Genomic DNA, 25456 nt, shown 5'->3' on the forward strand with positions numbered 1-25456 from the left:
ACAATTTCATTATACAAGTCATTTTTGAGCAAGAACAGGTAACCAAAGCTACATTCAACCAGCTCTCTATACAGCACTGTTAAAATTTCCCCCCCCGTTTTTTTTTATAACTGATGTCGATAAAATAAGGAAAAAGTGCATTTTTTGAATGCACGTTAAAGCACAGAAGTACGGTTTGCATTCATAATTCGGTTTTTAAACTGTTGGAAACAAAGTAATTTGTCCTTGTGCAAAATAATAAAAATGAAAGAAAAGCACAAAAATAAAACTTGGGATCAAAATAACAAATGTACTTTGGGGAAAACAAACAATGGCTTTTGATGCCTCGCTATCAACTCTGGTCACGGAGAAATCAAACAAAGTTGCTGGAGTGCTATTATGTCTTGAGCACACCATTATTAAGGGGTGGCTCATCAATTAGATCTTAATGTTTCAAGAATATAAAAAGTATGCAGTTTCAGTGTGCACTATATTAAGCATATTTAGATGTACCTTTTCAATCTGAATCACTTGCTGTTGTGAATGGTTGGAGCTGTATATGATGGTCAAGAGAGCAACATTCATATTCGGCAGCTTTTTTTCTTTATTTTTCATTACAGCGGACACCTAACAGGAACGGCTCTGAGCGAATCCTACTTCAGGTCACACTTTGTTGTTGAAAATTAGAAACTTGTCTTAAAAGGGCTCTGCTGAAAATCTTAACTAGCCCAGGTTATAAAAAGTGTTTACATTTACTTTCAAAATAAAAAAAAAATTACCTCTGCTTCTTATTGCGTCGGAAGTATAAAGTGAATGTTCATTCGCAAGGCATGAGGAAATATACCAAATGATCCATTTATTTGTTGGAAATGTAGCTTTTTAATTAACTAAACTGCACAGAATTGTTTAAAGCAGTATTTACTGCAAAAAAAAAAGAAAGCTTAACATATCTTACCAAATAAAGATTACTTCAATGATATTATACATAATATATATCTGTAGAAAGGTACAATAGCAATGTGAATAAAAATTATAACTTTCCTCTGGACTGACACTTCCCAATGTACCTCATTAAAGCTGAAACTGTTAGTGTGGGATTAACAGAAAAGTGTTTTATGCAGATCTATGTGTGCAGTTGCCTAAAATTCAACTGAGGATTTCTCTGCAGCTTTGCGCTATTAACTTGGTGAACAGGTAATGGGTTAACAAAAAAGAGATAGAAAAGCAAATAAAAAGTAAAATGCAAGAAATTATCAACTACCAAGTTCAATGCCAAATACAAATCCACTCGTTAGCTATAGCAAAGGTAATCTTCTGAACTATACAATTTTATGATGAAATTAGCCTGTATTAAAGCATTAATTTTCAACCTCAACCAGTCCAACAAAATGCTCGAGTTATGAATCCTTAAAGTTGCATGACCCCACAACTTTCCAGAAATTAACAGTGTTCATCAAAATAGGAAGCTCTCATAAAAGGAACTTCAATTTATTGAACCTGTACAATTGAAACAAAGCATTTTAAAGCAACTGTTTTGCTTGCACTGCTCTATAGTTAGTCATCACTATCTGCTGGAAGACTGTAATCAATACCCTTTCCACACACCTTTCCTACATTTCCCCTGCAATTTCTATATGGGAATAATTGTGTGTGTAGGGCAAGTCTTTACATCTGAGGAAACCAAACTATTGCTGCTGCAAAAGACTTTCTAAAATTCTTTTTGGCCCAACAAGAGATGATTATGGTAGAGTGATTTGGTGATGTTTCATAAGGACTTTAGTAGAACAGTGGGGTCATACAACTCCTATATGCCCAATACATCGTCAATCATTTTTATATTTGTATAAAAATGGAAAATAAAAAAGCAATTTTAAATTTTTCATCACAAATCATGCACAAAAATGCCACTTAGTCGCACGCACACGCACACACAAAAAGAAAAATTGTTCAATAACTTTTGTTTCTAATGGTGATTCAGAATCTGTGTAAGTGCTACTCTGAGAAGGAAGCCGCTTCTCCGTAGTGCCTTTTTTGGTCCCAAACTTCATCCACATATAAACATGCTTTAAAGACCTACCTAATCCACCTGCAACAAGGTGAAACACCAACATTTCTTTGAAAACTCTTTAAACCACTGCTTGCACGGCAAACATCCAGTCACTACTGTAGTGATTTCAGAATAAGCCACTTTAGAAACAAGCCACCTACATGAACTCGACACAGTAATGTTAATACAAATTTAAAATCTACATTATGTTTCTAAAAAGCTATCATTTAAAACTTGCCTGAAGCCTATTGTCACAGTTCTAAAACAAGAAATGTACTTTGTACAATTAATACAAATTAAATTCCTTCTCTAAGAAGCTCACAAGTTATAGGGATTAAGAGTATAACAGAAACATATTACAAAACATTTACAAAATAAATACAAATACTATCCGATGGTACTTTACTTCTTTCATTCAGCAAATAGAAAAGTTCTTCTGTTCGTCATTCGGACTTGGACTTCTTGGCACCGCCACTTTTAGTGCTGCAATGACATTCAGGGCATTATGTTAACTGTTTTTCATTGTGGTTATATGTTGTAATGTGCCCTCATTTATTCCCCCCTCCTCCTCCACCATCTGTCTCCTTCTGAATAGTGCCATTAGCTGCCATGCATCTCTGAACACTGATGGCAAGGAGGGCTGAGGACCAAGGTTTCCTTGGCTACTAATGAATTACAAGAATCACTTTTTTTTCTGCCCAAATGCGGTCATAATCAATGTAAAAAGATGCACAGAAACCTCCCCTGCAAGTGAATTACAAGCTTTCCAAAGGTCCACCTTGAAATCTGGAGCTGAATCAGTGTGGTTCCATGCATCTAAAATCAAAGTGGTTTTATTCAAACACTTATACTGAAGGCATCAGAAATTTCATTTCCTTGAAGGCTGGCAAAATTGCAAAATTTACTATGCACCAATGCCAGATTTGAAAGGCACTGGGACAAATACTGAATCAGTCCCATGCCAGTTGCTGATAAATTGAACCCAAGCCAGCACTTCTCTGTTCTACTCCAGTTATATTCCTCTAAGGTGGATTTTGGCAAGGGTCTGTAAGGTTTGTAACATTTAGGAAGGCTGCAGCCCAGTGAAAATGCTGGCAAGTTGCGACCACCGTTGTAGAATGGTGAGCTCATTTTTATCTAGGATTTCAGGAGTGGGGAATGTGTGGGGTCCAATTATGAGAGAACATTTACTTGCACATTTTCTTTAAGTAAGTGCCATGAAGCCCCCTACAACTGGACTGTCTCAACTATTCATTCTTGCATAACCGTTAACTGTTTCAAACATCAAATCTGGAACAAACAAACATTTTTTCAAGGTCAGAAAATTGCTGCCATATATGGGAGAAAGGTTTGAAGGACCGACGCAAGAATAATGCCTCATGCCAAGCAGAGCGGGCAAGATCACCAGATCAGACTGTATGCAAATTTCTTAAGTGCCCAGTTCCAATGAAGTAAACCCAATTTATTTAATTTATATGGGGCCGTTAAACAGATTAGGAAGTGAAATGATTTACCCAAGTCAAATATGCTTAAGGTGCCAACAGCTCTGGAACACAAACACATGTTCTTCCAGTTAAAACGCTGGACAGGAGTCCTATGAGTGCAAAACTGGTCTATACCAATAATGCAATAGGAGCTTATAGCAAATTTGCAGACGGTTATACAGTGTCCAACTCTCTTTTGTTAACTTAAACAGAAAAGAAAAATCACGAGCGTTGTAAAGCAGGCTGCCGATTTATTGGGGTTGTTTCATGCTATTGGTGCAGAGCAGTTTATCCCATTATGAGTTTCAGTGTAGGTACTGAAAATGTTTAATCCCATTATTCAATGAGAACAATGCTGAGAAAAGCCTCTCCACACAGAGCCCCCACAAGTAAGCTCACTTACTTATCTGGTGATGCTGTAGGCCGTTTCACAGTGCCTTTGGTTCCTTGTACACCTGCATCTAAAGAACATAAAGATTAAGTTGTGAAAGTTCCCCTGGACACTGATCCATCTTCAGTAACAATGCATGCAGGGATATTATATTCAACATTACAATAATAAACTCAACAGGCATTTCCTCTGCTAATAATTTCCGCCACAAGGAGAAAAATCCAAATCCAACTATAGTGTAAACATTCCAGCTTGATGACAACTAATCATTATCAACATTTCAGCATTTTAATTTGGTTTAAATGGAAAACAATCACTTTTGGAAACAAAATATTGGGAGGAATTTACAATAAACTATCTTAAGTTACATGACCAAAAAAATGAAAAATGTTTTAACATTCTACAATAAATTGAGACACATTTCTATTGCTCTCAACTAGATTAATCAGTGCAGCTTATACATAATGTGAACTCAAGAATTTGAACAATACAGCTAAACAGTGGTAGCTCTGAACAAACCTTGAATCAGCCACATTAATATTTAGTGCTTAGTATCACAGCACCAATTATCTACGATTTTATATCCCACAGGTCACCAGTTCCAAATCGTTAGATTATAAACTACAACTGAAAAGTGCTGCATCAGTTTTCAGCTCAAAACCAGGTTATGGCAGAAATTATTTTTAATAAATTATGGGTTGTGTGCATTGCTGGCAAGATCAGCATTTATAGCCCATCCATATACAACCAAGTGGCTTTCCAGGGCAGTTCAGAGTCAAACACATTGCCGTGGGTCTGGAGTCACTTGTAGGTCAGACCTGGTAAGGACAGATTTCCTCCCCTAAGGATCGCTAACCAGATGGGTTTTTATGACAATCTGGTCAACTGATACAAGTTTTCATTGCAGATTTACTTAATTAACTGAATTTAAATTGCTCATCTGCCATGGGCTGATGGTGGGGGGAAGATTTGAACCAATGTCTCTGCATCATTAGTCCAGCCCTCTGGGATTACCTAGTCCTGTAACAATCATTATGCTACCAATTTTTTTTAATTCATTCACGGGATGTGGGCTTCGCTGGCTGGGCCAGCATTTATTGCCTATCCCTAGTTGGCCTTGAGAAGGTGGTGGTGAGCTGCTTTCTAGAGCTGCTGCAATCCATATGGTGTAGGTACACCCACAGTGCTTTTAGGAAGGGGGGTTCCAGGATTTTGACGCAGTGACAGTGAAGGAATGGCGATATATTTCCAAGTCAGGATGGTGAGTGACCTGAAAGAGAACTTCCAGGTGGTGGTGTTCCCATCTATCTGCTGCTCTAGTGGTCTTGGGTTTGGAAGGTGCTGAGGTCTAAGGAGCCTTGGTGAATTTCCTGCAGTGCACCTTGTGCATGGTACACACTGCTGCTACTGTGCGTCAGAGGTGGAGTGAGTGAATGTTTGAGGATGAGGTGCCAATCAAGCGGGCTGCTCTGTCCTGGATGGTGTCAAGTTTCTTGAGTGTTGTGGCAGCTGCACTCATCCAGGCAAGTGGGGAGTATTCCATCACACTCCTGACTTGTGCCTTGTAGATGGTGGACAGGCTTTGGGAAGTCAGGAAGTGAATTACTCATTGCAGGATTCCGAGCCTCTGGCCTGCTCTTGTAGCCACAGTATTTATATGACTAGTCCAGTTCAGTTTCTGGTCAATTGTAACCCCCAGGATGTTGACCGTGGGGAATTCAGTGATGGTAATGCCACTGAACGTCATGGGGCGATGGTTCGATTCTCCCTTGTTGGAGATGGTCATTGCCTGGCACTTGTGTGGCACGAATGTTACTTGCCACTTGTCAGCCCAAGCCTGGATATTGTCCAGGTCTTGCTTCATTTGAACATGGACTGCTTCAGTATCTGAGGAGTAACGAATGATGCTGAACATTGTGCAATCATCAGCGAATATCCCCACTTCGGACCTTATGATGGAAGGAAAGTCATTGATGAAGTAGCAGAAGATGGTTGGGCTGAGGACATTGCCCCGAGGAACTCCTGCAGTGAGAAACTGGAGCTGAGATGACTGACCTCCAACAACCACAACCATCTTCTTTTGTGCTAGGTATGACTCCAACCAGTGGAGAGTTTTCCCCGATTCCCACTGACTCCAGTTTTGGTAGGGGCTCCTTGATGCCACACTCGGTCAAATGCGACCTTGATGTCAAGGGCAGTCACTCTCACCTCACCTCAGGAGTTCAGCTCTTTTGTCCATGTTTGAACCAAGATTGTAATGAGGTCAGGAGCTGAGTGGCCCTGGTGTAACCCAAACTGGGCTTCAGTGAGCAGGTTATTGCTAAGCAAGTGCTGCTTAGTAGCACTGATGATGGCCCCTTCCATTACTTTACTGATGATCAAGAGTTGACTGATGGGACTGTAACTAGCCGGGTTGGATTTGTCCTGCTTTTTGTGTACAGGACATACATGGCCAATTTTTCACATAGCCAGGTGGATGTCAGTGTTGTAGCTATACTGGAACAGCTTGACTAGGGACGTGACAAGTTCTGGAGCTCAAGTCTTCAGTACTATTGTCGGAATATTGTCAGGGCCCATAGCCTTTGCACTATACAGTGCCTTCACCTGTTTCTTGATATCACGTGGAGTGAATCAAATTGGCTGAAGACTGACTTCTGTGATGCTGTGGACCTCTGGAGGAGGCCAAGATGGATCATCTGCTTAGCACTTCTGAAGATTATAACAAATGCTTCAGCCTTATCACTTGCATTGATGTGCTGGGCTCCCCCATCATTGAGGATGGGGATATTTGTGGAGCCTCCTCCTCCAGTGAGTTGTTTAATTGTCCATCATCATTCATGAATGGGTGTGGCGGGACTGCAGAGCTTAGATCTGGTCCGTTGGTTGTGGGATCACTCAGCCCTATCAAAAACTTGTTGCTTATGCTGTTTTGCACACTAGTACTCCTGTGTTTAGTTTAACCAGGTTGACATCTCATTTTTAAGTATGCCTGGTGCTGTTCCTGGCATACCCTCCTGCACTTTTCATTGAACCAGGGTTGAACCCCCGGCTTGATGTCAATGGTAGAGTGGAGGATATGCTGGGCCATGAGATTACAGATTGTGCAAGAGTATAATTCTGCTGTTGCTGATGGCCCACAGCGCTTCATGGATGCCTAGTCTTGAGTTGCTACATCTGTTCGAAATCTATCTCATTTAGCACGGTGGTAGTGCCACACAACACGATGGAGAGTATCCTCAATGTGACTTTGTCTCCACAACAACTGTGGTGGTCACTCCTAACGATACTGTCATGGATAGATGCATCTGCAGCAGCCAGGTTGGCGAGGATGAGGTCAAGTATTTTTTTCCCTCTTGTTGGTTCCCACACCACCTGCCGTAGACCCAATTTAGCAGCTTTGTTCTTTAGGACTCAGCCAAGCTCGGTCAGTAGTGGTGCTACAGAGTGGTGCATCTTGGTGATGCACAATGAAGTCCCCCACCCAGAGTACATTCTGTGACCCTGCCATCCTCAGTGCTTCCTCCAAGTGGTGTTCAACATGGAGGAGCACTGATTCATCAGCTGAGGGAGGGTGCTATGTGGTATCCAGCAGAAGGTTTCCTTGTCCATGTTTGACCTGATGCCATGAGACTTCATGAAGTCTGGAGTCGAAGTTGAGGACTCCCAGGGCAACTCCCTTCTGACTGTATACTGTACCGTCATCTCTGCTGGGTCTGTCCTGCCGGTGGGACAGGACATGGCGATGTCTGGGACATTATGGGTAAGGTATGATTCCGTGAAGATGACGATGTCAGGCTGTTGCTTGACTAGTCTGTGAAATTGCCCTCTCAATTTTGGCACTAGCCCTCAGATGTTAGTAAGGAGGACTTTGCAGGGTCAACAGGGCTGAGTTTGCCATTGTTGCTTCCAGTGACTTACAGGTGGTCCTTCCGGTTTCATTCCTTTTTTGAGGCTTTGTAGCAGTTTGATAGAGCTGAGTGGCTTGCTGGGCTATTTAAGAGTCAATCACATTGCTGTTGGTCTGGAGTCACATATAGGCCAGTGGAGGAATTCAAATTGTGCAATTTCATCCCGTTTTTCCGTGAAAACCGCAAATCTGAGCGATTGTATGGGCTGAATTTTAACTGCCCTAGAGTAAAATGCTGAGAGGAGGGCTGGGTATAGTATGGTGAAGGATGGAGTGCCTGTTGCCTTCATGACACCATGGAAACTTAGTAGCGTCGGGGAAGATGGAGGATAGGTAGTTAATTGCCTGAGTGCCAAAAAATGCATCCAGGAGTCCTGCAAAAGGTTGAGGTGGTGTTGCTCCCTGGGTTTTCGGCTCAGTATTGGGACCCCCACCATACTGACACAATTCAGCCCACATATTACTAACCTACTGAATCAAGAAAGACATTTACAAACCACACTTGTGCCTGAAAGGAGTTGTGGGGAGATACAGGCTTTACAAGAAAGACCCACTTGCAAATGATAAGGACTTTTTAGAAGTACTTATGACATTTAAGGTTTTTGCTTCAGATGAACAAAAAGATTCTCCACGACTGTTCGTATTTAATAAGTTATTCAGCTCCTTTGCTGCAACTAGCCCTCATGCTAATTTAAATCATCTTTAACACCAAGGCTAATTCTGTACAACTGTTCCCAGCGGCAAATCAGTTCCGGGACATTTCATCCAAAATGGTAAACTGCATTTTAGAATATCTTATGATTACATTTTGCAGCATGCATCCTGCATCTAGTAAGCTATAAGAGCAAATCATACTATGGCTGTAAATTTTTCAGTCTCAAAAACCCTTTTGGCCCCACTGCACTTGTGTTAGTGCGAGCTATTCAACTGCAGTTACCAGTCTAATCCCATTTCTTTGCCCATTCCTCGTAGCCTTTTATATTCTTCCTTTTAACTTGCAAATCAAATTCCATTTTAAATTTTGCCTCAAAAAGTACTCACACTAAAGCATTCCATGTTTTAATAATGCTGCATGTGGGAATATTCATTCTAACTTTCCCTCAATTTTCTAGTGTTAATCCTGACTTTATGTTCTTTTATTATCAATTTGCCAGCCAGCAAAGTGTAAAAGTGCACATCTGCTTTATCAGATGCACATCGACCAGCAAAACTGCATTCACAGTGGCATATAATCCACGTTTTTTTCTTAAGAGTGGGTGAGTTTTGAAGTTTACAAGCCAGTTAGACACAATGCTCGGGTGCCCAAATTGCATCAAAACTCTGTTACCTTGAAGCCATCTAACTTGTGTAGCTGGTCCGTATCCCTTCTCATTCCGTGCTGCAATCCTGAAAATAATGGCGGGCTTTGTTGTACAATCAATATGTGCATTTGCAAGGTGTGACGAGGACACCACACAAGATGGCTTAGCACCACAGTACACCCGCATAAAGGCCAACTGGGCTGGGCTTCCAGATTTCGATTCTGTCACCTGAATACTGCGCACTGCTAAATAAACAGAGTACTCCAGAATTTTGCCAGCTGTTGTAGCAGGTGGTTCCCAGGTAAGATGAGCACCATCCACACTCTGTGAAAAGGGGAAAACAGCATTGAGAAATTAAAACAACCGGTGCTCACTTCAACATTGTTTTTCCGGCATTTCTTGGCAGTTTCTAAACTAACTCAATTTTCAACCAGAAAATGTAACTTAAAATTATTATAACATCAGCTTCCTCACCTCCCCACCCCCACATTTTGAGTCACAGCAAAATGACTTTTGCAAAGAAAATCTTACAAAAGCACAATAGATTGCAATATTTCTAAGAGGCATAATTATACAGCTTTGTACCTTGGTAATTTTGATAGCAGATGGAGCTCCAGGAAATCCAGGGAGGCAGGTTTTGAACGCACATATCTCACTGAATGGACCCCTTCCACATGCATTAATTCCAGCAACTCTGAATTTATACGCAGTGCCGGGGAGGAGTTCTTGCTTTTTGAGCATGCTGTAGTCTGGGGTGTTAGCACTTGCATCCTAAAACAAATAAAGGAATATTTAAACTTAGTTCTGTTTCGTAATGTTGTCTTTTTTTAAAAAAAATATTCATACCAGTTACTAGCTGTTAGGTCCATCCATAATTTTAATCTCACAAGCTGTTTTTCTAAGGCCAGCTAGTTATGCTAAAAACTTGATTGAATCATCCGTTCTTGAGCTGAAGGTGTCAACCCGGACTCAGTAGTAGCATTCTCGTCTCTAAGTAAGGTGGTCCTGGGTTCTACTACGGGAGCTTGTAAATTGTCCTGATTGTTTGAAATTTAGCATTCTTGCATTTGTCCTGATGAGTGCAAGATGAAAAGCTTCCGCAACATGTCTTTTCAGCAATATTCAAGTTCTGTACTATCAAGCACCTGTTTTTTACCAAGAACTAAAGGAAAATCCTGCCTTCTGTAAACCATGATCATGAAAGTAATGTGAAGCACGGGATAACTTTCAAATTCACTGTTTGAATTTCACTCACCTCGCCGTGACTGCCCTCTGGTGGCAAGTGATAATGAGTTACCACAGAGTTGGTTCCTTTGATGATTCCTACATCATACCATGCATTGCTTTCTTTTTTTGGTGTTATCTTTAATTGTGCATAAGAATTTTCTTGTTTCTGAAAAAAAAATGGAACCTTGTTCAGGTTTTGCATCTGCTGCAAAGCAAAAACCATCACTGAAAAACCGACCAATGCAAAGCAAATTGAAAATCAGCCACGGTTGTAACTTTATTCACATTTATGAGCAGAGCATCAATCCAGAGATTAGTTGCATGGCCTTACAGAGGGCATTCTTTTTTACCTCCAGCCTCAGTTTTAGCTTATTCTCAAGCAAAGATTAAATGATAGCATGCCACTACCTGTTGTGTATGTATCGTATTTAAATATCCAGACAATGTGCAACTTCAACAGTTCTATAGTGACCGTGTAAGATCTATTGAAATGGGTAACCTGATAAACCAGTGGAACTGTAGCTGAGGTAATAATAGTAACTCTATTTACCCCATTTGCTAGTGGATTACTATTAGAGACTTCATTTGGTGACACAGCTGCCGTGGTGGAAGATGGTGGAAGTGAACTGGCAGGACCTAGAAACAGAAGACCTACAAGATTATTTTCTGTCTGATAGATGTGAATTTATTCAGTCTTAACATGTGTTTAATTGTTAAGTTAATGACAGCACATAAAAATATTTCAAGTGATTCATCCATTAATACTAGCACTGACTCCTTAGACATCATATGTATGATCCTGCCTGCTCAGCTCCTAGCACCAAATTATCACTTCATTAAATCATGTGCAATACAGTAAAATATATTCAGCAATACATACGCCACAACAAATAAGAAACCAATGTAAAAACATTGAACTCAATTAGGTGTATAAACACATCTCATTAACTTTGCTTTCAAATGGTAGGCAGATTTCAGACATGCGGCATTTCAGGCATCTTTTTCCCATACTGACACAGAATGAACTAATGTTACAACAGCTGCCATGTTAATAAGAGATGGAAAGATATTCCAATCAAAAATTTTCTGCAAACAACTCCATAAATCAGGCTACACAAAACCACACTTTAAGATTAAAAACAATCTCAAGTAACTCATTTTTCCTGAGGAGTATTCCTCATATTTGTAAATAACATTAAATAGTGGATACAGACATATTTGAGGCATTTGCAATCTTGTCTTTTCAATTATATGCTTTAGTTAGATATCAGAATCACAGTTTTTCCATTAAATTTATCTTATTTTAATGCAAATATTGAGTCATACAAAGATGCAGAATTAATTTTAAACAAACAAAATGAAATTTAAATGATAGCTCCTATTCTGGAAGTAAAACATGGTCAAAATATTGGGCATGTTCTTCTCCTTGTCCATTAATGTAAAAGCACTAGTGTATCTCAGGAGAAAGACCTCGATCTGACTGCCAACACAGTGAAGCCAAGGTACACGAGAACACCTCCTGCAGGTAGTCTCACACTGCACTGCTTTCACATCAGGTGTAGTATAGGTAATTTAGCCATAGTCCTCAAAAGTCCAGAGGCACCTTTCTCCATTAGAGGGAGACAATTGGTTTATATAGCTTGAGGGGCAACACTCTGCAAGTGTGGGGCAAGGTGAAGAGGCAAACCTCCATAAATTACCACACTCAGTCTGGGTATTGAACCCATCCCAATGGCATCTTTCTGCATCACACTTTAGCCAACTGAGCTAACTGACCCCCACCAGGTGTATAACTCCAGTCACATTTTATGAATGTCTAGCCAATTGATTGATACCCAGTAACTTTCTGCACTAACCTTTGAATCATTTTCATGTTACAAAACTGATCCCGCCACCCGTATTTTCCTGATGCTGAAAATTAACAGGTTGCAGCTTCCAGTGCAACCCTAGTTTATTTGCTGCACCCCACACTGTAATGGGTTTACAATTACAAATGCTAAGGAGGAAACATGAATAGAATATGCATCATAACATCTCCAGCCAGTTAAACATACTTGAAGTGGTAGGTTGGTGAGTGTCCTCCGTGACTTGGCCTTGCTGACTGCTTTGCATGTTCGTATCGTTAGGACTCAGCATTGCTGCTTGAGGAGGAACACTCAGTGTGCTCAGAGGCACTGGAGGCTGCAATGGATCCTTTTGCTGCGCTGGTTGTTCAGGGGTCTGAGTCACAAGCTTCTGGCAATGTTGCAAATGCTGAGAAGAGTCTATGTTGGGCACACCGGGTTCCGAAGCAACATCTTCTAAGGGAGGCTTTACAGTGTTGCATTCTAAAATATAAAAACAAGCAGTTCTGAAAAGGTTAGAAATTCTGAAAACAAGGATTTGATCTAACTGACTTCTACATAATACATTTTGTTCAGGAAAGAAAAAGTGGAATCAGTTTATAAATCCAGAGATAGCCCCTGTGATGTAAACAAAATATATAATAAAACAACTTGAAAAAAGACCTAAATTTGACATCCTGCAAGGTACAGAATGCAAATTTATCCAGGAGGTTGGATTATTTTAGAAATCAGATGTAGAAAACTTTAATAGTTCTTTGTTATCAATGTGTTCTAATTAATGTAAAATAATTTATAGCCATTAATATAATAGTATTGTCTCTAAGGCTGCAGTTTCACATTTTTGATTGCAACACAGGCTTACTCAAAAGCTATTTTTTTTTTAAGTAGTGGGTCAAAGTAACATTTTTAATTTTGTTGCACTAATCTGCAGAATTATCCCAAGAACAAAAGCTTATACTTGGCCTCTACCTATACTCCCTTCATAAAATGGAGTTCTAGCTTCTTCCTGACTCCAAATAATAGCTTACATTGCTGTCAGAAGATGTCCTTTTTAGTGATAACAATTATAGCTACTGTTCCCCTTTTGAGAACAATGTCAGCCTATTCCTGAACTACATTTAAAAGTTACTTAAAAAACATGGTGCTTACCTGTAGCTTTTGGCAATGAAGATGCTGGAACACCTCCAGCAGTCATTTTCTGTTGGATACTGTCTGCTGGTTTTGTTTCAGTAACAAAAGGCTCAGTTGCAGTGACATGGTGTTGGTGGTGATGCTGCTCTGGGTTTTGACTTAACTGTTCCTGTGCTTTACCACTTTCCACTTTCTCTTGTGGGCCCTGGAATGCCTCCGACTGATCAGGTTGCTGACTCTCAGTCGGCTGTGGGATTACTGCATGGGCAAAGTTCTTTAATGTCTGACCGGAAGAAGTCTGGAGCTCAGAACTCTCTGGATTTTGGCCAGTCTCTGCTGTGGGTGCCAACTGTGACGTGCTCAAATCTGACAAAGATGTACTACTGCTTGAAGTAACACCTGATGTTGTCGAAGAGGCCTGGTCATTCGAAAGTGAAAAGTTAAGACTGCAGGTATGAGTACAAAACATAAGCATAACATAATATTCTCCATCAATTTCTATCTTTTAGATATAGCAAACACAAAATATTCCTGATGGTTATGATTATTTTTGTGCTCATAACTTGCATTATCCAACAAATTTGTTTTTTTTTTATCCAACAGAGTAAATAAGGAGCAACTGCTTCCTGTGGCAGAAAAGTCGGTAACCAGAGGGGACAGATTCAACGTGCTTGCCCAAAAGAACCAGAGGTGACTTGAGGAAGCAGTGAGGTGTTATGGTCTGGAATGCGTTGCTTGAAAGGGTGATGGAGGCAGATTCAACAGTGACTTTCAAAAGACAATCAGATTAAATACTTCAAGGGGAAGAAAATGCAAGGCTATGGGGAAAAAGCAGAGGGGTGGGGTTAATTAGATAGTTTTACCAAAAAGCAGGCACAGGCTCGATGGGCTGAACAGCCTCCTTCTGCACTGTACCATTCTTCTATTATCCATATTCCACAAAGTATATAATACAGCTAAATAGTAATTTGCTGTAAAAAAAATTGAGCGATCAGATAATTTGAATTAAGCAACCCCGAATTAAGTATAAACTACTGTAGACCAGGTATGCCCACAACTAGAAACATTTCAAGTTTTAAGTAGGTGACAAAGGGAAGATTTAGGAGGCAGCGATTAAGATTCATACAAGGAGAATACAAGTCCCATCATAATTAGTCTGAGATGCTAACAAACCTATTTTGAAAAGGCTAATATCGCAAATAAAAAAAAAACATAGTATTATTATACAAATGTGCTAAGCATTTGCCCAGTTATATCACCATCAATAATTTCCAGTTATAGTTCTGAGTAAAAACAGATGCTAAAGCACCGAAACATCATCTCTATTTAATTCTAACCTTAGAATGGATTAATTGCAGAAACAGGTTTCTATGGTCCAGTCGAAGAACAGCCTACAGGCGTTTGTTTTTGTGGGGCTAGAATCAGGAGTGGTCTTCCAGACTCCAAAGAGCTAGCTTGGGCTGCTGCTGCTGCTCAGAGTCTACCGATCCCCACCTCCAAACTGGACTTACTTTTTTTTCCAGTTTGGCTGCCCGATATTAAGGCAGTCCAGAACCAGCTGCAATGGACCACTTGATTTTCAAACACAAAACCACTAGCCCGATGTTAGTGAGGTTTGACCCTCAAAATGGACCAGGCCCACCCTAGGTACCAACAGGCAGCGACCCGATAGTTAAAATATGCTCGCAGCAGTGGGAACCCTGGCTAATTTTCTCCTGCCTAAATGACTCACTTATATTGCCAATTAGAAAGTCTGTGTAATTTAGTTTACTTCCATATTGTTCAAAATACTGCTGTGAATTACACTTTTTTATTCATCGCCAGGATATCGACATTGCTGAAGAGTCCTGCATTTATGGCTTATCCCTAGTTTCCCTTGAGAAGGTGGAAGTGTGTCTTCTCGAACCACTGCAGTTCCTGCGGTAAAGGTACTACTATTATGCAATTAAATAGAAAATTCCAGATATTCCACTCAGTGATGATATAAGCAAATCAGGATTTTTGTATGACTTGAGAGAGGAACTTAAGATGCAATGGTGTTCTCATACGCCTTATGATCTAGGTGGTAGAGGTCACAAGCTTGGGAGATGCTCCTTATGAGACTTTGACGACTTGTGCAGTACATCTTATAGATACTACACTGCAGCCATGCTCTAGCGGTTGAGGGGGATGTTTAAGCTGGCTTATCAAGTTGGTTGCATTGTCACGGATGTCATCAGAATAGTTGAGCGTTACTGTACCTAAGCCCATCCAGGAAGGCGGAGAGTATTCCATCACACTCCTGCCTCATGCCTTGTATGTGGTAGAGAAGCTTGGAGGAGCCAATTGTTGGAAAATACTCAGCCTCTGAGCTGCTCTAGTAGCCATGGTATTTATGTGGCTGGTCTACTTGAGCTTCTGGTCAATGACCTCCCACAAGGATGTTGATGGTTTGGGATTTGGCAAAGTTATTTCCATTGATTATCATGGGAAGGTGGTTAGATTCTCTCGAGTTGAAGATGGTCATTGCCTGGCACTTGTGTGGTGTGAATGTTGCTGGTCACTTATCAATGCAAGCCTGGATATTTCCCAGGTCTTGCTGCACATAAGGTAAGTGTGCAAAGCTCCCCTGCCAACACTGAGCCTTGTTGGATGGATTGTTAAGTCAAGAGATTGGGCAGGACACCAAGGCTGGGCAGTATAGCCTCTCCAAATTTCCTCTCATATGTTGAAGATAAAACAGTTTAAAAACAATGCTTATTGTTACGCCAGTCAAAACAGAATAATTTTCTTCTCTTCTTACCTGCAATGAAGGGCCTGGTGTTGGTGTAGATTGTGTAACAGTGGTCACTGCTCCAGTGCATGCTGCTGAGACAGTGGTTGCTGTATTAGTTGTTCCTGCAGTTGCTGTTTCGCCATGTACACTTTCTGGCATACCATTGTTACTTGTGTCTGGTGGCTGAACTGTGACATACACATCCCAATAGGTTAACAAAAAATAAAAAGCACTGTACGGTTTAACAAGAATAACAGGTTAATATCATAGAATTTTGCTTGCTTATTTTTGTGGATCACAGGTGATATTTTTGAGAAGACTAAGTTGGGAAAGACCATGTTAAATTTTATATTTCACATGCTCACAACAAGGCTACGGGATTGAACTCTCTTCCTCATTTTGGGAATCGAGATACGGAATAAACCTCACTCTGCATTGTACCAATTGCTTTCTCATAAGAGAATGCTCCAAAACTCCAGTGTTCATTTTATTTCTTCCGCACTCTGTGTCCGAATACAACATTGGAAGATACCCACATACAGATTTTTATGAAATTGCAAACAAGATGAGAGTCCAGTTGATTAAAAAATATACAATTGCTGATTATACTTAAGTTTATAAGACAATTCTTCACCTTGAATGATAGATAATACTTTGTACTGCCATAGTTAATATGACATTTTCTGTGACTGTGGTGTGTTATCCCATTTCATCCTGCTCACTTTCTGCAGCCTTTGACTTAGAGGGCCATCTCCAGACGCAACTGTTTCAATGCTCTCCTGGTCAGCATCCCTTCCTCCACTTTCCATAAATGATCTCATTCAAAACTGTCTTGTCTATATTTAACCTTGCACCAAGTTCTGCTAGCCCACAGTCCTTATCCTCAATGATCTAAACTGGCTCCCTGACCCCCAGTGTCTCTAACTGAAGATTTGCACACTTGCATTTAAATCTCATTCTGGTCTTTCCCCTCCCCATCCGTGACCTCCTCCAGCCCCTTTTTTCACCTTTAAAACTCTTCTGCGTGGGGCCTTGTGCATCACCCCTCCTTTTGTCTCACCATTGGTAACCATACTTTAAGCTACTTATGCCCTATTCCCTGGAATTCTTGACCCAAAGCCCCTCTGGCTCCCCTACTCCCTCTCCTTCCTTAAGGCTCTCTTTAAAATGCACCTGTTTGGCTATGCTTTCGGTTATTCCCTCTTTGCTTAGCGTATTTCTTTTGATTACACCTCTGTAAAAGCTCTTTGGGATGGTTTTCTATATTAAAAGAGTTATATAATAATATATATTGTTCTCGTTGTTTAAATATCTCCTATGACAGAGCACTCAGCAAGTGGGATAACATGCATTACAAGGACAGGAAAGGATTGCATGATGTAATATCTTCTGCTGAGGGTAGACCTGTGACACATTAAGGCCACAAGGTCTAAGCTAAGCCTGTGTTTACGTAACAACAATAATCAGAGACTAACTTGTTTGCTAAGAGAAGCTGAAAATAGGAAAATGTTTGCAAGTTTCAGGTCAAAGATCAGGAGCACCCAAAATGAAGCGGATATATTTTTTAAAAAATATTTTCTATCTGTAACATAAAAGTATGACACCTCGCACGGCAGACATATTATTTCCATCTGCAACACTGTGAATTATATGCTCATTCTCCAGAATAACTATAATCAAAAAAGTATTTTAAACAATAGTTACTTCTCATTGCTCCAGTACACCTCTGAACAGTTGAAGCGGTCAGGGTCCAAGTCAACAGAAAATGAGCTCACACATTCTGCAAACCCATCCTTGCTTGTAATAAGAAGACAAGCAGGAACAAAATAGTAGCAATTGAACTTCAACATTAATAAACATCAATCCTTTAAATGGGTGACCAATCTTAGATGCCGAACTTTTGTTTAGTCTACTCACTTTGATTTAGAGATATATTTGCTGTACTGGAGGTAGCTGTATTTGTAGTATTTGTTTCTGTAGTTTCATGGGCCGGTTCTTCAGCTGCTGGTTGTATCTGTTGATCTGAAGTTTGCACACTATTCTCTGAAACAGATACTGCAGTTGCGGTCTGTTCTACAGCTACTGGCACCTGAGTTTCACTGGTATGTGCAACCAAGCCAGTTACTCGAGGAGTTACTGCTTCTCCTGATATCACAAACATGGGCTGTCAAAACACAAAATACACACAACAAGAAAGTATTAACTTGTGAATACATTTGCTACTTGTAACTGTAAACATTCAGGAATAACTGTTCAATGTAGAGGACCATAATAATCTATAACCCACAAAGGAACTCCCAATGTAAACTTCTTACACTCGTACCAAAACCTTAGTGTGCTTCTGCATTACAAATTCAGAATTTTGGTTAATATCTGTTTCAAAATAAGAATCGTTAGTGCTGGGGAAAACTCTGGCAATCAATGTAAATCAGCCATAGCCAGCACAGTGACCCAGATTACACTTGCATTTTATCTTTCACATAACAAAACAGCTCGATATGATTTATAAAGGGAAATCAGGTAGAAAGCAGGAAAGAAGTTAGGATAGGTGACTGAAGGCTTGGCCAGATATATATAATATATATATATATATATATATATATATATTTTCAAAAAGTCTTTGATGATAGTAATGAAGGAACCAAAGCTAGGAGGGTTAGGAAGAAAATTCCAGAGTGCAGGGGATGTAATGGCAAAAGGATCTTTCTCAAATGTCAGGAGGGGGGGGTTCAGTAGAGCACAGTTGAAGCAATGTTTCTTCACAAGGGCGTTGTTTCAAGCTTGTGGAGATCAGTGAGGAATTTGAAGATGAGGGAAAGGATCAACATACTGGGGAACTAGTGGCAGTTGCCACACTAACTCGTATTTATATTGTCCCTTTAATGTAGAAAAAAACATTCCAAGGTGCTTCACAGAAGCATAGAAAAAATTGCTGCACCTGGGAGATATCAGGAAGGGTCAGAGGTGACTAAAAGCTTAGATTTTAAGGAGGAGCTTAAAGGAGGACCAGGGTAAAAAATTGGGGTTTAAAGATGGAATTCCAGAATGTGGCACTTAAGTGGCTAAATAAGTGACCATCAAAGGAAATACAAAAGGAGGTGAAGGGATGCACAGGAGACCAGAGGGGAAAAAGTGAAAAGCTTGGTGAGGAGAGGGCGTGGACTGAAAACGCCCAGCAACTGAAAAATTCAGGCCAATGTTTCGGTGGAGAGTACAGAGATGGGAAGTAAAGTGGCCACAAACTGATGCAAACACAAGGCTGAGGTTGAGGTGTACGTTAAACTTAATTTAATTAGCAAAAGATAAAAACACAGACAAACAATGAATAACTACCTCAGTGTTAACTATAGAAGAAGTTGAGACAATTCCTGGTGTAACCTTTAATGTTGTTGGTGCCACAGCCAAAGGGTCAATAGTTGTGCTAATCCCTTGAGTGCCCAGTGTTGTTACTCTTGCCAGAGCAGTGACTGGTGTAGTGAAGTTTGACGATGCAAGACCAGTCGCTCCAGCGTGAATTGTAGTCGCTGCAGCAGTCACAGTACCCAGTGTAGTGACACCTGCATAGTATTAGATTACAACAATAAGCTTTCAAGAACTATTAAAAGCTTGTTAAGAAACCCTAAACAATTCTGACACAAGTCTAGATTGCAATTGCAGTCACCCAGATGCTAACACAGAAGGGCCATGAATAGAATACAAAATATTTTCTCATGTACATGTTTTAGTTTAGCGCAGCTTTTGATTTTAAAAGAGAGCAGATAGTTAGTGTAAAACAAAGGTCCAGGCTACTTGTAGAATGTAGCTCAAGTACACGTTCACCAATGTTAAATATTCATACTGAATGTTCAACAGCAGTATTTGAATTCAAGTAGATTACCATTGCTGTTGAACAATTGGTACAACTTCTTCAGAGGCTTCCAGCAGGAATTGCCCTTTACCCCTTATAGGACCTGACATCGGCTGTTGCCTTGTGAAGCCAGGCAGCTCTTCTTGGGGGATGGAGAGAGGAGTAGAAAAAAGGTCAGCTGAGTATGGTTGCATCTCCTGATTGACACAGCAGATAGTTTTACACTGTCCTGTTACCCAAAAGTCTGCCTGTTTCATAACTGAGCCCAGCCCCATTAGGCTTGGATAATTACGCATTCAATATTATACAGAAAAGAGCAAGCGAAGAAATTCTCAGTTTTCCCGTCTACTTCTTGCAGTCAGCATTCAACCTCGGTGAAGTTCAGTGCCATTGAAAGCATGGAACTGGGAGTGCTTCAGAATATCAAAAGGCATTTTTAAGGCTGAGTGGTGAAGAGCTACCTCGTTAACTCTGCTATCTCAAGATAGCTCTTTGGGAGAAAATTTCAAAAACTTGTAAAGCAACTCTAAAAGGGGAGTTTAAAGAATCACATTCAGGGTTATCTACCTACATAATCTATCATATATTTTGAAAGTGCCTGTAATCATTTCTAGTCTCCATGAGAAAGCAGAAGAGGTGTCATCCAACAGCCACTCCAAATTTAAAGTTGGGGAGTGGTTATACTTGATAAGCTAATTCAATTTGGGAGCCATTATCCAGCTATGAAAAAATATATTAAAAGCAGCTTAAAAGAACTAACACAAACTGGTGAAAGATGAATACACATCACTATTGTAAAACCTTGTCTCACCACAAATCTCCCTACTTTCTGTTCTTGTCCGCACTTCAGAAATTATATAGCAGACAAAGGCTAGGTACCATTGTCACATCACATATCTTTGTCAACAGCTAGCTTAGTAGCATTGCTTGAAGCTTGGGTGAGGTTGCCTGCCCTCTCAGCCATATGCCTCATGAGACCTGGGTGGCTGGAGAAAACACACACAATTCATAATTCAAATGATAGCTGCTGACTGAGATAAGAACTCAACTGGAGAAGAATGCTTGGCATGTTATGGATTCCAGCCAGCTTTGGAAAGGGGATGCTCATTTAATGCACTACATCCCAGTATGCACACATCAGTGGAACCCAACGGTCCTAATAAATTGGTAACACGTGAACTGTAACTAGATTTGGGACAATGATCTCAACCAGATACACTATCTTTTTTCTGAAAAACAGATTCCCATCAGTCCAACTCAGATCAGTATCTGTTAGATTTAACTGCAATCATCTTATATCAATTAATTTAGGAGGCTATGGAAGATTTTAAACATATTCCTGCACAACTTTTAAGTATGGTCAATTTTTTTTTAAATAAGTGTGCTGACTATAAAACTGTGTCAACCGTACAAGGGCAAGTACAAATTATAATGAGTACCTGTGGTTCCTTTCACTAGCAAAGTTGGGACTGTAGGCTTGCTTGAAGACACAGTGACAGGTGTAACCAATCTGACTCCACTAACTGTGACAGGAGTCCCACCAACTGTTCGCAGGATGGTACCAGGTGTTCCTGGAGTCTTCAGAACCACCTAGAAAATTGGAAGACTAACTTTCATTCTATTGGTTAGAGTAATGTGACTAGCTGACCAAGCAGGGTGACTGGACAACAATTAGGAGCTAGAAGGTTAACTTTCAATTAAACAAGGCACTGGTGAGACCACATCTGGAGTACTGTATACAGTATTGGTTTCCTTATTTAAGAAAAGATGTGAACATATTGGAAGCAGTACCAGAGATGGTTTACTAGACTAATACGCAGGAATGGGCGGGTTGTCTTATGAGGAAAGGTAGGACAGGTTAGGCTTGTATCTACTGGAGTTTTGAAGAGTAAGAGGCAACTTGATTGAAACCTTTAAGATCCTGAGGGGTCTTGACAGAGTGGATGTGGAGAGGACGTTTCCTCTTGTGGGAGAATCTAGAACTAGGGGGGGGTCATGGTTTAAAAATAAGGGGTCGTTCATTTAAGACTGAGATGAGGAGAAATTTTTTTCTTTCAGAGGGTCGTGAGTCTTTGGAACTCTCTTCCTCAAAAGGCGAAGGAAGCAGAGTCTTTGAATATTTTTAAGGCAGAACGAGAGATTCTTGATAAACACTGGGGGTGAAAGGTTATCAGGGGTAAGCAGGAAAGTAGACTGGAGGTTACAATCAGTTCAGCCATGATCTTATTAAATGGCGGAGCAGGTTTGAGGGGCCGAATGGCCTACTTCTGCTCCTAATTTTTGTTCTTATGTAACCTTGCCAAAATTATTCCCTCCCTTAACCTCAGGATGTTGGAGGCAACCAAGCAATCCTCAATACCGTCTGATAAAGAACAAGCCAAACACTGATGAGAGGTGTGGACTGCACTAGTTGGTTTGATTCAGTATCACTTCACATAGTGAATCTATCCACTGTCCATCCATGCAATAATCTACTGTATGTTTATTTAGTTAGAACAAATTTCAATTGCAGCCTTGACTGGAAGGTTCATTCCCAGCAAGTATATGCAAACTGGGAGCATGGAATGGAATTATCCCCATACCTGTGTCACTCCAGGCTGTCCTGTGGTAAATTTTGGCACAGCTGTTATGATTTTTGCTGGAGCTCCAGTTCCTGATGTGACTACTTTTGTTGTAATGATTGTTATTGGAGATTTCATACCAGGAGATGCAGACACACCTAGAGAAAAATGCATATATCACTGTTTAGGATTTGTAAATGAGGTTAAGGCATTCACTTTTTATATGCAGTATTTAAAGTTTACTTTTAGATTATCATCATTCATCCTTGCTTTTGTTAGCATTTTTCTTGGACAATTGTGAATGTTTATCCAGAAAAACTAATTGAGCACAAGTAAATTCTTCCAGATGCCGCTCTAACACTTTAACCCTGAGAATAAAGAGACTCACACACACACACACAAGATTAACAGGAAGATACATTATAACAGGTCAAAACACAAAACAGTGAAAGAAAGTACAGTGAGGGAAAGACTCTGACCTCACGGCACCACTACCACTCAATAAATGGTTTTCATATATCAAGGATGGAGGATATAAGGTGCAGCTGAAAAAAAACCACATCAACAACTGATTCATGCTAATATTTCCTGAGATTTCAGGTGCAAATTTCCTTTTGCCAAATCCTGCCCTGGAACTTCCTGGGACTTTTTGGCATAACTATGTAAGTGTGACATTGCCCCAGTATTTTGAGAAACCTTTCACATAAGTGATTTACGCCAGTTTTACATGGAAGCATTGCTAAGTGAGAATTTACTCGATTATTTATAGTACGTTATAAACATCCACTGAAAGCATCCGTTGCTTATTTGCATAGCTATTTCTCATGCAAATGGTCAGCTCAAGCTGGATTTAAACGAATAATAAAATGTTGTAGATGTACAGCCAAAAATTTAGCTACGTCAAGGCACGGTCACCTAACATCAGCATACGTGAGCTCTCGGGAGTTTGATGGTCATTTTCTTTAAGATTCTTTTTGTTGACTTTTCCTTACCGAGACTAGAATTATACTTATCCAAAGTATGCCTTCTCTGTGCACTCAATGTTTGGGTCTCAGTTCAGCAGCTGGAATGGTCGATCCAATAGGAATATTCTGCTCTGCAGAATAATGGTAAAGGAACAGCAGCAGAGGCAAGAGCTGGAAGAGTGAATCACTAGAGCAGATAATAGCAGACCACTCACTATTAGAAAGGCAGGTACAAGAGTAGACCATTTAGCCACTCGAGCCTGTTACACTATTCAATGACATTATGGCTGATCCGCATTATAACACCATTCACCCACCTTGGCTCCATTTCCTTTAATATCCTTTTTAAAAAAATATTCCAACTGGATTAGGGCAATAAACCACTTGGCATGATATAACACATCAAATACATCCATTCGTGGATCAACCATTTGATGTGTCTGTAGGCTTACAGAAGATACATATTAATACTGTGGCTACAAGAGCAGGCCAGAGGCTAGGAATTCTACGGTGATTAACTCACTTTCCAACTCCCCAAACCCTGTCCACCACCTACAAGGCACAAGTCAGGAGTGCAATGGAATACTCTCCACTTGCCTGGATGAACGCTGCTCCAACAACACTCAAGACGTTTGACACCAACCAGGACAAAGCAGACTGCTTGATCGACACCTCATCCATCACCTTAAGCTCCCTCCACCACTAGCACACAGTGGCAGCAGTGTGTACCATCTACAAGATCTACACTGCAGAAACTCACCAAGGTTCTTTCAACAGCATCTTCCAAAGCCAAAACCTCTACCACCTAGAAGGACAAGGGCAGCAGATACATGGGAACACCACCACATGCAAATTCTCTTTCAAGTCACATACCATGGAAAGAAATTGCAGTTGCAGGGTCAAAATTCTTGAACTCGCTTCCTAACAGTACTGCGGTGCACCAGCACCAGATGGACTGTAGCGGTTCAAGAAAGCAGCTCACCACCACCTTCTCAAAGGCAATTAGGGATGAGCTCACATCCCAAGAATGAACAAAAGGCACAACCAGTTTAAAAAAGAATCACCTATAAAATTCTGCAGGGTGGCTGTTTTTTTGCTATCTTTCTAGAAATTCCACTTGCTGTAGCCTAGCTTGATGATATGCAGCTTTCCCATACTGTACTCACTTTCACAGGGTTTCCAGGTGGAAGCCATGTAAGCTATTCAGCCCATTAAGTCGGTGATGGCTCTTTGAAAGAGCAATTCAGTTAGCTGCACTCCCCTGCATTTTCCCCATTTTGCTGCAATTTCTTTTTCTTCAAAATTTAGCCAATTCTCATTAGAGGGCTATTTCTGAATCTACGGCCATTACCCTATCAGGCGGTGCATTCCAAATCCTAACCACTCAAAAAAGTTTTCATCAAGGTTATGATGCCAAACACCTTAAATCTGCGCACTGTGCCATTGCTCCATTAAATATCTGTCTGCCGGTCTTTGACTCCAAATTACCTTGGGCCAGGTCCATCTTCAATTTGCTCATATTTGTCCTCTTCCAGTTAAGTACTTTTATTCTAGATTGCTCCATGCTCTTCTTCATAACGAATATAAACCGTATGATACTATGATTACTATTCCCAAGATGTTCCTCAACTCTAACATTCTCCATTCAACCCACTTCATCCCCTGAGGCTAAATCCAGCAATACTGCCTCCATGATTGGGTAGGAAAGATACTTCTTTAAACTTCATTCTCGGGGTGTGGGCTTCGCTGGCTGGGCCAGCATTTATTGCCCATCCCTAGTTGCCCTCAAGGTGGTGAGGGGGAAGGTGGTGAGCTGCCTTCTTGAACTGCTGCAGTCCATGTGGTGTAGGTACACCCACAGTGCTGTTAGGAAGGGAGTTCCAGGATTTTTACCCAGTGACAGTGAAGAAATAGCGATATATTTCCAAGTCAGGATGGTGGGTGACTTGCAGGGGAGCTTCCAAGTGGTGATGTTTCATCTATCTACTGCCCTTGTCCTTCTAGATAGTAGTGGTTG

The 25456-nt window shown here is 40.5% G+C and overlaps 1 protein-coding gene across 4 annotated transcripts in view; it reads right to left on the minus strand.

Annotated features, from left to right (window-relative positions):
* Positions 1–838: 838 nt before the first annotated feature.
* The window catches only part of LOC121293259 (host cell factor 2-like), a 74163-nt gene continuing 49545 nt past the window's right edge, over positions 839–25456 (minus strand). For all 4 annotated transcript variants that reach the window (XM_041216130.1, XM_041216129.1, XM_041216132.1 and 1 more), the window contains 13 exons: positions 22496–22632; positions 21353–21503; positions 19400–19623; positions 17984–18230; positions 16094–16254; positions 13330–13729; positions 12391–12663; positions 10887–10972; positions 10365–10502; positions 9695–9880; positions 9136–9433; positions 3914–3971; positions 839–2509 (listed from right to left, as the gene is read on the minus strand). In XM_041216130.1, the coding sequence (XP_041072064.1) occupies positions 2470–2509; positions 3914–3971; positions 9136–9433; positions 9695–9880; positions 10365–10502; positions 10887–10972; positions 12391–12663; positions 13330–13729; positions 16094–16254; positions 17984–18230; positions 19400–19623; positions 21353–21503; positions 22496–22632 (2399 nt within the window). In that variant the 3' untranslated portion in view covers positions 839–2469. The remainder of the gene's footprint in view (positions 2510–3913; positions 3972–9135; positions 9434–9694; positions 9881–10364; positions 10503–10886; positions 10973–12390; positions 12664–13329; positions 13730–16093; positions 16255–17983; positions 18231–19399; positions 19624–21352; positions 21504–22495; positions 22633–25456) is intronic.

This window comes from Carcharodon carcharias, chromosome 21 (genome assembly GCF_017639515.1).
Source record: "Carcharodon carcharias isolate sCarCar2 chromosome 21, sCarCar2.pri, whole genome shotgun sequence".
Taxonomy (NCBI): domain Eukaryota; kingdom Metazoa; phylum Chordata; class Chondrichthyes; order Lamniformes; family Lamnidae; genus Carcharodon; species Carcharodon carcharias.